The 13,658-nt window shown below is 50.3% G+C and overlaps 1 protein-coding gene across 1 annotated transcript in view; it reads left to right on the forward strand.

Annotated features, from left to right (window-relative positions):
* PLXND1 (plexin D1) overlaps window positions 1-13,658 on the forward strand; it is an 80,895-nt gene that overhangs the window by 42,322 nt on the left and 24,915 nt on the right. Inside the window, exons 15-23 of the mRNA XM_080605486.1 lie at window positions 856-995; window positions 1,767-1,934; window positions 4,763-4,853; window positions 5,154-5,429; window positions 6,346-6,495; window positions 9,953-10,067; window positions 11,136-11,243; window positions 11,945-12,057; window positions 13,309-13,416. Coding sequence (XP_080461612.1) covers window positions 856-995; window positions 1,767-1,934; window positions 4,763-4,853; window positions 5,154-5,429; window positions 6,346-6,495; window positions 9,953-10,067; window positions 11,136-11,243; window positions 11,945-12,057; window positions 13,309-13,416 — 1,269 coding nt within the window. The remainder of the gene's footprint in view (window positions 1-855; window positions 996-1,766; window positions 1,935-4,762; window positions 4,854-5,153; window positions 5,430-6,345; window positions 6,496-9,952; window positions 10,068-11,135; window positions 11,244-11,944; window positions 12,058-13,308; window positions 13,417-13,658) is intronic.

A 13,658-nucleotide genomic window follows, 5' to 3' on the forward strand; every position in this document is an offset into this window, starting at 1 on the left:
CTCTGCATCTCTGCAGGTCTGGTGCCTCCAGGGTTCTGTGGTGTTTGACAGGGAATTACCAAGTCCTTTATGGAAGGGTCTTGAAGCAATTATTTGCTATGCCTTCAGTGTTCTATCCAAAATGGAGCAGGAAGGTTGCCCAGAAGACTCTCTTGGGGTGCTCTGTGTAGCGACATGAGGGCTCAGCGCTGTGTTAGTCATCAGAGCCTCAGGCTCATGAATCTCAGGGAGATTTCCAGGGGCTGCAAATGCAGATAACATACATGGTGATTTCTGCTGAAAATGGTGAGAGACTAAGTAACTTCCCCCTTAGTTCCTGTTGCCTCAAGAGACTGGAGTTTGAAGCTTCCTTAAGAAGGAGTTTGATATTCAATTATCTAGACCCAGGTGTCTGTTTTCACAGATCTCAAGGCCATCATCCAGCAGGGCTTTAGCATTAGCTTTGCATTCAGGAGGAAATGGATGTGGAAGGACAGAAATGGTGGGAGTTGTAATGAATGAGAAATTTCCCACCCTGATGGATCTTGAGTTGCTGCCTCCCAGTTCTGGACTCTGCGTTGGAAATCTCAAGGGATTGGTGGCATCCTGGGCTCCAGTTTGCACTCGTGTCATTTATAGCCAGAATTTAGGGACTGTTGAGAGTCACAGAGTTTATATGCAGTCTCACTCCTCAGCACTTGTGCCTCTCCCCTTGCTCTGAAACCAAGCCAGCAAAAGCTTTTGCCGTGTTGGTGTTTGAAAACCTCACAATGCTGGATACTTAAATTTACTGCGGCAATTCCCATGTGCACTCTGGAGTACCTGATTTTGAATTTACCAGGCTAGAAAACAATTAAGTTCTCCCTCTATTTTTAGCTTCCTGTGGTGCAGTCCATAGCTCCCCCGAACGGCCCAAAGGCTGGAGGAACCAGAGTGACCATCAGAGGCAGCAGGCTGGACGTTGGCTCTGAGCTCCGCGTCCTTGTCAACGGCTCCAGGCAGTGCACGGACCTCAGGTGGGGATGGCTCTGCGGGCTGGCGCTCGGACCTCGCTGTTGTCAGCTAGTGATAAGAGCTGGAGCGTTAGACAGATGATGTTGTCCCCAGCAGAGCCGGGTGGTGGGTGGTGGGTGGTGGGCACTGCATGCGGCTGCTGGCCTTGGAGCTAGCGCAGCATCCCGACCAGCCCCTTGCCTGCCGCCCTCTCCATCCCAGCACCCCACCAGCCCCGTGTCCGTGGGGCGGAGGCGCAGAGCTGCGGTGCAGCTGCTGGCAGTGGGGTGGGGCGAGCGTCCCTGGCAAAGCGCCTGTGTTGGTGTTGCTGCGACGTGGTGGCTGTGGCCAGCAGCAAAGTGGTTCTCATGCCGGATTCACAGTGGTGCTGGGCCCCTCGGGTGGTTTGGGATCGGGATTGAAACCCTGGGAGTGAAGCAGACACAGGCTTTGTTCCCATGTCTGCTGGAGGTAGAAGGCACCTGCCCAGCCAGGGTCCTGCTTCTGCCACAGCCCTCCGGTGGGAAGACAACCCTCCTCATACAGGCTCCTGTGCTGCCCGTGTGGAGAAGTAGGAGCCTGCCCTTTTCTGTTGACTATATGGGAAATCAGTCTGGCAGCCTGGGATAGTGTATGATTAGAATTGTTCATTTGTGGGTAATATAACTGGTGGGCAGTTGGCATGTGACTCGACACTCCGTGCCTGTCTGCCGACCGCCTCGCTTCCAGGGGAGCTCAGGTCGGTGGTGCCTGGCTCCCCCGCGCTGCAGCATGCCCTGCCTTCCCCTGTGCAGCCGCAATGACAGCACCATCACCTGCACCATGCCATCTGCCGAGCTCACCACGGCTGTGAGAGTCTGCGTCCAGTTCGAGAACAGGTCTTGTGCCAGCTACAACATCACGTTCAAGTATGAGAAGAACCCGATTATAACCGACATCAACCCCAAAAAGAGCCAGATCAGGTGAGATCTCCCCTCCAGCAGAGGCAGCCAAGTTTGCCATTGGTGTCCATCCTTTCGTGGCTCTTGTTGAAATCAGCCTCTTAATTTTGCTGGATGCAAATGTGAACATTGCGGTCTCATCAAAGTGCAGAGCTAAGTGGAGTATCCTGATGTGGCCCACTGCAGGCAATGTGAGCTCTCTCTGTGTTTCAAGCCACCCAGACACAGAGCAGCTTCTGAGCAAACCCCATGTCCAGAGCCCCAGAAGTATTAAAATGCAGCCAGGAGGCAGGGTGTGCAATCTGGGCCCTGTGGCGTGCTGTTCAGCATCACAACTTCCATTTCAGAGCAAACTCCCGTCTGCATCTGCCTGCAAAGGAGAGGGTTGGCTCCAGGCTGGGAGGAGGGTCTTGCAGGCAGAAAGGGGTTTTCTCAGCCCTGGGGCCTGACCCATTGCCTCGCAGGCAGGTATGAAAGGGGCACTGCAGGGCACCCAGCTCTGGAGTAGAAGAGGTCTCTTGCACCAAGGCTGGCTGTAGCTCATTTCAGTGCATATGGGACATGGAAAAAATCAGCCTTGATAACTGTACTGTCTGCACCTGGTAGGTGCTTTAGGGAGTTTCAGATGGGGGCTGTATGAGACCCCAAAGATTTTTCTTGGCAATAAAACTGCTGAAGGGTAGCTGAGATTTGCTATTATGGTGTTCAGCATTCCCCGAGGCCACCATATTTCATTTTTAAAGCGTGTTGCTTTTAATTTCACATTTCTCCATGGAGCTCTCAGGCTGCTGTTCCTTTGGTGAAATCCCACCTTCCTCAGCTGTGGAGCCTGGCAAACCTAAGGCTGACCAAGAAATCTGAGAATCCAGCGCTGGTGCCTCCAGGACAGCAGTGAAGGCAGCACGCTCAGGGCGCGAGCATGCAGCAGACTCCAATGATCTGCTCCCCTTGGAGCAAAGCTGTGTCTCGGCATTCCCAAACGCAGAGCCAAAGATGCAGGCTGTGGGAAAGTTAATAACAAGGCACAGCCGTGACTCAGCCAACCTCAGCTCCCAGCCGGCTTGCAAACTATGCTGAGTGGCAAGAGCTGTATCTAAACACAGAGACAGTGGAAGAATGTCACTGCCCACAGTCAAAAGGGAAACCACCAGGGTATTTCTCCATCACCTTAGTCTGCTTTCTTAGTATTTACATCAGTCTCCAAATTTCAGACCACTGAGAGACAGCAGCCTCTCTCTTCAGACTGCCTGGTCACTGATGTGTTCTGACTGCTCTGTTGTGTTGCTGGGGCACTGACTCTGAAAGGTCAATAGCTGTGTAAAAATGCAGCTGGATCTGATTTATATTAGATTTATCTTAAGATTGCTAAAATGATCTGTGCAAGCAAAGTTTAAAACAGAACAGAAGTTGTAAACTAGTTTGCAGGTGTGACGGGCACTTAGTTAGAAACTTAGGTCTACATGGTAGTATCTACAGCACTGGAAGAGATTTCTTAGGGCCTTGGACCCAAACTCACTGAATATAGTGTGTTCTTGAGATAATAGGGTCTGTAAGTCCTGGCTGTTCCCTGACAGATACTTCAAATGTTGAGCATGATACCGAGAAAGGGGAAGGTAAATTCAGGGGATAGCTTGTTGTGGCTTAACCTGGCAGGCAGCACAGCACCACACTTTCCCGCTCAGTTTGCTCACTTCACTGCAGCAGGATGGGGGAGAGAATCAGAAAAAAAAAGTTAAAACTCAGGGGCTGAGATAATGACGGTTTAATAGGACAGAAAAGAAGGAATAAAATAGTAATAATAATAATATACAAAACAAGTGATGCACAATGCAATCGCTCACCACCTGCTGACCAGTGCCCAGCCAGTCCCCGAGCCCCCCTGCCAGCTCCCCCAGTCTGTAGTTCAGCATGGTGCGGAACATCCCTCTGGCCAGTTTGGGTGAGCTGTCCTGGCTCTGCCCCCTCCCAGCTTTCGTGCACCCCCAGCCTCCTTGCTGGCAAGGCAGTACGAGAAGCTGAAAAGTCCTTGACTTAGTGCAAGCACTCTTCTGCAACAACTAAACCATCAGTGTGTTATCTGCATTATTCTCATCCTAAATCCCAAACACAGCAACATGCCAGTTACTGTGAAGAAAATTAACTCTATCCCAGCTGAAACCAGGATACTTCTGCTGTCCAGAGCAGAAGAGCTGTTGCTTGCTCTCCACCCCTTGTTTTGCCTAGCAGTCTTGTATGTAGCAAGCCCTTTTGTTACCGTCACTAATTGGCTACACGTTGAGGCCCATATTTCACATTCCCCAGGCAGCAGAACCAAAACACAAAACAATTTTCACATTTTGATCTAAATCAGAAGTGACTGGGAGATGCAGAAGCCATGTCAACCTCACAGGGGTCTCTTCTCTCCCCAGGACTTAGAGTTCTTTGTGGGTCACTGTGGGGCAGGGACAGGGAATATCCCCTTGCTCTTTGCCATGTCAGAGGTTAACCTCTTACACCACTGGTGGCCCGGGCAATGTGCTTGTACCCTGGGCACGCAGAGGCAGGCTGCTCCTCTGGGCAAAGGGAGCAAAGGGAACAGTGTGCTGCAGGAAGAGATCGCCCCTTTCCATGAGGACAGCTGCTCCTCCTTCCTTCCCTTCTACCTCAGCAGCAGCGTAGATGCTTGTGGCAAGTAAGAGGAGGTCTTTGACTGTTGGGTTACATTTTCTGCTCACACAGCTGGGAGACATCCGTGGGAGAATGACAGGAGGTGAGACCCAGCCCTTGTGCCTCGATGCTGTGTGCTGGCATCAAGGCATCAAGAGCAACTCTTCTGCAATCACCCTCTCTTTTTTCCCTTGTCTTCAAAGCGGGGGCAGGATCATCACCCTGGAAGGAAGAGGCTTTGCGCTCGTCCAGAACGTGTCCATGGTGGTCCGTGGCATTGGCAGAGAGCAAACGGTGGGTGCCCTGCTCTATGTCACCCAGTAACTGGGAGCAGGGATGCATGCCCTGTGCCCAGCGACATTTGGGGTATGAAGATGAGCCTTAGTCCGTGCTGCAGATTGGGCTGGGAGCAAGGATGAAAACGTTATGATCCTTAGCCCAGCAGAGTGACAGGCCTAATTTATGCCCACGCAGTAATCATTGTTATCAACCATGTCCTTGGTGCTATCAGTGTGCTTGATGCTGAGCGGTGCCTGGGTGGGTGAGGGCACTCAGGATGCCTTTTTTGATGGATGTATTCTCACGTGCTTTCAGAGCTGTAAGGTTCACACTGACACTGTGATCACCTGCCCCTCTCCTGCTGCCTCCAACATCACTGCGGGGAGTAAACCTGCACCCGTCGATTTCTATCTCAATGGTCGCCTCTACACGGACGACCGCCCAGCTCTGGATGAGGAGATGTACCCAGAGGAGGCCCTGCACATCAGCAAGTTCAGCCTGGAGTACTATGCTGACCCCCAGTTCTTCACAGCCAAGAAGGAGAAGTGGATCAAGCACCACCCTGGCGAGCCCTTGACACTGGTTATACACGTAAGGGAGTGGTATTTACAGCTCTGCTTCTTCAGTGGCGTTGCTGTCCCTCACCGGGAAGCTTTTCAGCCTAATGGAGGACTAGTACAGTGTCTGTCCACAGCCCCAGTAAAGGTGGTAGATGAGGGTGGGAGAGGCAGGAGTTGTGCACAGGCAGGCAGCTCATGCTTAGCCTGCCGCGCCTGCCTCCTGTTCACCAGGAGATGCAGCCTGTCCGGCGATGCTTTTTGAGGCATCACAACAGAGAGCTGTGCTTGAAGGATGTAATAGCAAGCAGCTAAATAAAATGCCAGATACGTGAAAAAGAACAATAATGTACTGGCGTGAAATCAGGCAGGTACTCCAGAAGGTCCTGACAATAGATATTTATTCCTGCAGAAGCAAGTCATGCATTCTTCTGTTTTGGCTGCTGCTATCAGCTCAGTTAACAAGGAAGTCGGGGTACAGCAATTCAGAGTGGCTTGTACAATGTGCAGCACTAATTCAAAGGCCATTGTTCACTGCAGGATATCCTCACTGGTTGCAACGTGCTTCAGAAGCACACTCCCCCTTTCTCAGGCCCTGCAGTCACATCCCCTCGCTGTCTCCTGTGTTGTACATCCTTCCCCCTCCCAGGTGGATGCTCAGATCCTTATCTGCAGAGCTCAGCCAGGGTAGATCAAAGGCAGATTTTCCCAGGTTCCGAGAGGAGCTTGCTCGTCCCATGCACCATGCTGAGTGTGGAATGGGAAACAGGAAAATGGGGAATGGCTTAGTTCTGGGTTTCCTATGGAGTGCTGGAAAAATGTTCTCGGAGAGGGAGAGTGTTCCCAAGCCTGAAAAACAGCAGGGAATACAGAATGAAAAGCAGGAAAACCCACTGCAATTCCAACTGCTACTCTGGAGATTGTCATCCTGATTTTATTTTTGTCTTTAGAAAGAGCCTGACAACCTGGGCCTGGAAAGCAATGAGTACCAAGTGAAAATTGGTCTTATCTCATGCGAAATCCAGATTGTTTCAGACAAAGTCATTCACTGCTCTGTAAACGAGTCCCTGAGCACCTCGGAAAGACAGCTACCAGTGACGGTAAGTGCCAGAAGCCTTCAGGCTGCGCTTGCTAGGCAGAAGGGGTTGGTGCTGCATGCCCTGCGTGCCAGGGAGTCGGTCGTGAAGTCGCGGCTGGACAGAGCCGCTCACAGGCGGCCTGGCAGAAAGCCGCATGGACGGAAGGATGGACAAAACACGCTGTGCTTGCAGGTGTCTCAAGGCTTCCTTGTGTGGTGGGATGTAGGGCATGCTGAAGCTGCCCCAGGTCATGGAGGAGGGCTGCCATGCTCCCAGCCATTGGTCACGGGCAGTTGAACATTGAATTAATTTTGCTGTAATTTGTGAGCAGGAGATCTTCTCAGCTCTTGTAAGGCACTGTAAAATCCCACGCATGTGATTTTTTGTCACTTGCAGTAATTTTCTTTCTGGCCCTTGTGAGATGAGTTTGGGGTTTTCCACACAGTTTTCAGTCATCAGGCCTCCTATTGCCAGCAGAAGAGCTACAAGCGGAGATGAAGACCTGAACCTTACTGCTCTGCAACAAACCACTGGAGATGGGTGCCTGTGGTGAGCATGGGAGTACCCAGGCCTGGGTAGTTTCAGGGTTCTTCCCAGGGTCACCGTTACGTCACTGCAGAGAGCTTGGTATTCAGGACTGTCATTTGTCTTTAAGTGTCTGCAAAACTCCCAAAACCTTGTTACGGTCTTTTTTCCATAGAGGGCTTGACTTCCTGCTGTTCTTTCCCTCAGTTTCTCTCATTTCGTATGCAGCCCACTGCCATACAGGGATGTGGTTACAGCTCTTCATACTTGGAGAGGAAATGCCTCCATCTCCATGGTCTGGGAACTTGCATCCTCTCTCTCAGCTGAGGTTGTCCCTTTGATGGGTTAATATCAAGTGGGCAGAAGCTCATGGTGTGGGCAGGGGGAGGACGAGTGCAGAGGGATTTGGGGCAACTGTGGACTTGCACTGCCCAGAAGGTGAGCACAATGATGTAGCACCAGCTCACTGGTGAGGTTATCCAGCGTGCTGGTTGTGGTCTGTTGCATGTGAAATTCTGTTGCAAACTGGAAACATGGAAATGCAGAAGTAGCAGGATTTCCTAAGACATTTGAATGGAAATTTTAAATAGGGTAATTTTGGCTTTTAGTGAGAACTGAGAAACAGAGAAATCCCCTTGGGGAACAAAGGGAATTTATGAGTTTGCTAGTTTGGGGTTTGACGTAAATCATTCAGGGTAATGCCCCAGTAGATCCTTAGGAAGCAGGAGAATGATACCCAGCACTGAAGTATTGCATAGCTATTAAGTGTACCAACAGTGAGAGTGCAGCTAAATAATCAGCTTGCATTCATCTCTGTGTGCACTTACTAAACCTTCATGTGTGGTTTGAGTTATTGCCTGCTGGCCATTTCATAGGCAACAGCTGCCTTTATAACATACTTTTAATAGCTTTGGTAGCACGGGGCCAGATTTGCTCAATGGTTCCTACCTGATCTGCATCGCTGGCAGTTATCGGAGCCTGCAGAAGTCCCACCGGCTCACTGGCTGATGCAAATTCTTCTGGTGAGCTGAAATGCCTGCTGTGACTGCCCAGACTTTGTTGTAGAGCTCACATCTGCAGTGAGGGAAAACAGCCCTTCAGAGCATGTCCTGCTGTTGATCTCTGTTCCAGCCATGGTCCTGAGGGTGCCCGTTCCGTGGCCGTGCTCTTGGGCCATGACAGCGCCCACAGGTCGCACGGGCAGCAGGAGCTGCGTGGGGTGAAGCAGTGGTGCTGAGGAGGGGGCTTGTGCTTCAGGGGCTGCTGGGCAGCTCTCCTGGAGGGTGCTGGTGGGATGGGGCTCAGTTCCGGGCTGGCTTAGTCCTGGTGCTGCTTGTGTCGGTGTCCTGCCTGGCGCTGGCTGCCCCCACTGCGGCCTGGCCCATCTCTGCACCCACCCTGTGGTGGCCACAGGAAGTGTTGCCATTTAACGTTCAGCCTAATTAATTCCACTTACAAAAATTGTATTGAATAGACTGTCCAAATAAACAAGGGAAGGTTGCTGAGGCCTTCAACCCCTTTTTTTGTTCATTACCAAACCATTTAGACACAAACAGCAAGCATGGGATTTCTCCTCTGGCAAACATGAAAGGCTGAGTTATTGGAAATAAATGGCTCTGAAGGTAGGCAGGACTTGCCATGCTGCAGCGTTTCAGATGAAACAAGTGAAACCCTCGAGGCTGGGGTGCCGTGCACAGAACCTGCAGGCACTCGTGGCTCCATCTCACCCCAGCGCCTGGGCCCTGCCTGGGCATCGAGCGCAGCGTGGCGGCAGCACCCTCGCAAGGGCCGTCCTTTCTCCATCGCCTGCGCAGGGACCGGCACCCTGTCTCACGCCATGGATGTGGTGGGATGCCCTGCCTGTGGCACTGCATGGGCTGGGGTGCTGAGAGCTGTCTGCAGTGTAACCACAATGTACACCTTTCGTGGAGATGCTCCGTGACACAGATGTAGCTGTAAGATCATTCCATCTCTTCCCTACTTTCTCCTCCCTTCTTTCAATATTTTGTTCAAGTTTCTCTCACTTCCCATTTCTTTAGGGAAGTGAAACACATTTCCAGAAGCGAAAGATATGTAGTATCATGAGTTTTCCTTATCAGATGATGCTGTTGAACCCTTTCATCCCAGAAGTGTAGAGAACCTTTTATAAACAGCGCTGAGAAAACTTGCCAACCTGCCTGTGATGTGTGCTGGCCTCTTCCTTTATGGTGGTCAGGAGACCAGCGCCCTGAGCTTGAGCAGTTTGTGCTTGGTGCCACAAGCAGCGTGGATTGGGAGCAGAGCCAGCTCCTCCTGACGTTCAGTCCACTGCTTTAACCACAAGATCATTACTTGTCTCTGGTCGCATTATTATTTATTTTTGTTCCCTTACTTTATTTGTATTTCAAAAACTTTCAAGTTTCTTTACTCTCCTTTTCCTGAGCAGCAGCCGTTCTGCTTTTGGAGGAGAAAGGAGAGTGCAGCTGGGACTAAAAGGCTGTTCTGAGGCATAACAAAGTTGGATGATTAGTGAAAGTGATTTTCTAGTAACAGTATTATGGCAAGTACCGTATGCTACCGTCAGTTCTCTAGGACAGGGTTGCCTTGTGCTCTGGGCTGGGTATGGTGGGGCTGTGATGTGAGATGGAGCCTGCAGCTCTGCCCTCAAAGCCCTGCAGTGGCACTGTGAGGGGCACAGAGCCACAGCCTGCTGTGGGTCAGCCTTGGCTTTCCACCAGGGCTTACAGGAAAAGACTTGGGCTGCTTTGACACACACACAATCCCCATGGGCTGGCAGTGAAAGGCACAACCTGGCCTCCCTGAGAAGCCCAGTGGGCTGAGCCAGCAGGGCCAGCGTGTCCTTGGGTGAAGGTCTGCTGAGCGCTGCCCTGGGCCCTTCCTTGCTTGACCTCTGAGCCCCTTTGGTAACGTGCTGCTCAGCTCTTGCTTCTCCTTCCTCCTTGTCCCTCTCCAGATCCAAGTTGGAAAGTTCAACTACACAATTGCAATGCTGCACCTCGGGGGAGGAGAGACTGCAATCATCGTCTCCATTGTCATCTGCAGCATCTTGCTGGTTCTCTCTGTCGTAGGTAAGGGAACAGGATGATGTGTTTCCAGGCTATGTTGAGATTTTTTCTCTGTGCACGTGGAGAGGTGGAGATTGCTTGCTCATATGTTAGGAAACCTCTAAGTGCTGCAATTGAGCAGCATCTGAAACTGGTCTGGATGCAGCCAGTAGCCATTCTTCTTTGTGTGGGACCAAGCCAGCACCCAGGATCAAAGCTTCCTGCAGTGTGGAGCTTTTGCTGGGTGAATCCTTAGTTTAACACTTTTACTTGAGGCTGTGGTGTTTATAAATAACTTTACTCTTTTTCCCCAAACACTTCTTAATAGTATTGAGTAGCTACTATAACACAAAATAAAGAAGGGTGTGAGAAACTGATCTTGGACTCTTACCAGCATGAATAGGACTCACTCACAGTCATGGCTGTCACAGAGCAGAGGTCCATCTGACCCATCAGTAACAGACAGCGGCAGATGCCTGACAAAGAGTATAAAAAACAGAGCAAGCAGCCTTAGCTGCAGATCTAGAGCGGACATAACAGTCTGCTAACCTCACTGGAAGCTGCACAGTGCACCTGTGTCCTTTGGCTAGGGTATTTTTTCATCATGTGCCCAGAATAACTGTGCAGCCAGAAACCCATCATTTCACAGCAAATGAGGTGTTTCTAATAGGGATTTGATTTGTTTTTAATAAAAGTTACAATGCACACTACTTATTAAATGCACTACTAGTCATTACAAACATATTTCTGAAGGTACGGGAAGAATGTCAGACATGAACACTGTAATACAGGTAGTAAACCTCCTAAAATCAATATTCATTAATGGACTACATTAATATGCAATTGATCTGAATATAGACAGCCCAGAAATAAATTGAAGATGTCTGTGACAGCATGATCATTAAAGTCCAGCTGGTTTTACTTATTTACAGATAATTGACAGCTGCCTAATCAGTACCAGTTTTGTTATATGTGTTAAACCAACACTGAGTTTAGCTTTCTGCACCCACGTTAACAGAGGACCACTCTGGTCCAGCTTCAGCTGCTGTTAGCACCCTAGTCCAAGAGGCTTGTTCCTTTCCTCTCTTCCAGCTCTCTTTGTGTTTTGCACGAAGAGCCGCAGAGCAGAGCGCTACTGGCAGAAAACCCTGCTCCAGATGGAGGAGATGGAGTCACAGATCCGGGAGGAAATTCGCAAAGGTAAGTCGCCATGCTTGGGCACCATGGAGGAGCCAGGACTGGGAGGGAGATGTCAGAATAGCAGGGTTGAAGACATTCGCCTTCTTTGTAGAAATTTATAGAATTACTTATAGAAGAGTTTCTGTCATTGCCTTTGTGCTTCAGCAGGATTTGTGAATGAGGCTTAGTGGCTGGAAGTGTGGCTCTGCCCCTGTCTTGCTGCCTGACTTGGGCAAGCCACTTATCTCCAGTGCCACTGATTTCCCTGTCTCAGGGTTAGTGGCTCTCAGCCACATTGGAGGGTTGCTTGCAGGTCACACAAATCTTTAGTGTGCTTTATGATTAGGTACAACAAAACCGGCAACACGTTCCTGCTAGAGCAATGTGAGAAGTAAGGCAAGCGTCTGCATTTGCTGTCCACTAAGTACATGCTTCTGCCGTGAGCACTGAAATCCTTCTGCAGAAGCAGACTTCAGGGCTGGTCTCCGGAAGGCAGGGGAAATTTTTTCTCTGTGTGTGCTGCAGGGTGTGATGTATAGCACTGACAGGTAAACCCTGAAAGTAATCTGCTCCACAAGAAAACCCTGCTTCAGCCCACTCAAGGGAGAAGGCTCAAGAAGGCAGAAGAGACAAGCAATGCATTTCAGTGCCAGCCTGCCTGCTCTCTGTCTCGGCTGGTAGATTATCAGCACTCTTACCATCTGCGGGTCTCTTTGCCTAAGGTTTTGCTGAGCTGCAGACAGACATGACAGACCTGACCAAGGAGCTGAACCGCAGCCAAGGGATCCCGTTCCTAGAGTACAAGCACTTTGTCACTCGGACCTTCTTTCCCAAGGTAAGGCAATACCACATTTCACAGGCACCTAATCACACCCAATTTCTTCCTAACCAGAACAGGGCTCTGCTCTCCCTCTGCCAGAGTTATTACAGTGTAACAAAATCATTCCACTGTCAAATATGCAGTTGTCATGTATTTCAGCCCTAATTATTATCAAAAGTGGAGCCACAGCTCCCAGGGTGTGAAGTAAGGTCAGACTTGCTCAGCACATGACCGGAGCCTGGCGGAGCTAGAAGGCAGACGAGGCATGGGTCTGGGAGTTGTGCTAGCTCACCGGTTTGGTGCCACTGGATGCCCTCCTCTGGAAGCAGCATCTCTCACATGAGGAGACAGTGCTGGGGACACCCCTTTGTTCCCAGTGGCTCCAGTTTTACCCTGCTGTCTGTTGAGAGGAAGCTGAAGGGCGTCTCCCGTCAGTGCTCAGGGAAAGGTGGCTTTTTGTTCCACACAGCTTGCCACCGAGAATTTCCAGCTGCGCTGCCAGTTCTCAGAGCTCATTAGATGTCTCTGTCTCTCCTTCTGGCTCCTCTCCGCCAGTGACTGGGCTTACAGTGCCCCCAGTAAGATGCCCCTTGGGCATGCAGGCTGGGTCTGTCTACCCACAGCCCTCCTCCAGGCAGCACCAGACGTGACAATGCCGTAATTCCCATCACCAGCTGCTCTGCCGCATTGCTGTGTGCTGCTAACCGCTGCTGTATTTCACCCCTGAGGCTGGTGCGTTTCGGTGGTGAGGAGTGAGAGGATGATTTATGACTGCAGAGTGTTTCATTAGTAGTTATTACTCAGGTTTTTAAGTTATCCAGTCTCTATACATCTAGGCACACTAGACTCTCTAAGATTCAGGCTGCTATATGAATGTTAGAGATTTAAACGTTTTTCCCATCTGTTTCAAAAGTTACATATGTTAAGACATCCAGTACTTCTCTATTTTGACTTACTCTCCTATTATGCTTTCTCTTCTGGGATTTTCTAGCTGTCACATAAGTCTATTTGCAGTCTCCCTACCCTAACAGCCTTGTGTCTGCTCAGACATCTGCCTCCCCCCCACTCCTGTGGTGTTTGCTCATTCAAGAGGCTCTTGCAAAGTGTTTAAAGGCTTCATAAACCATTCCAATGCATTTCTTCATAATGGGTGGTCTTCAGTGCCGATGACATTTCTCTCCACCTCATTCCCTTGTGGTGTGTGGCACATGAGGAGGTCTCTGGCCTGGCTCAGCTGCCCTCTGCTAATGCTGTGTTTGGTTGCAGTGTTCCTCGCTGTATGAGGAGTGCTACATTCTGCCTTCCCAGCAGCTCAGCTCCCAGGTGGGGTCCCAGGTCCAAGAAACTCATCCGCTCCTGGTGGGGGAATGGAAAGTGAGTAACCCACTAACAAAACAAATGTTCTTGAGTGTTTGCTAACCATACTCACATGTGTTGACAGTACCATGCATTTTCTTGTGGTGTGTGGAAAATGCTCGATCACTCAAAACAATTAACACATACCAGCACCGGATCAGCTTTTACTGATTGGAGAAGATAGATCTGTGAAATTCTGCTCTCACATGAAGAAGCTCTGCCCGAAGATCCTCCCCAGCTTCACTGTGGGCTTTCTTCCC

Source organism: Anser brachyrhynchus (assembly GCF_964034855.1).
Source record: "Anser brachyrhynchus genome assembly, chromosome: 10".
NCBI classification, from domain to species: domain Eukaryota; kingdom Metazoa; phylum Chordata; class Aves; order Anseriformes; family Anatidae; genus Anser; species Anser brachyrhynchus.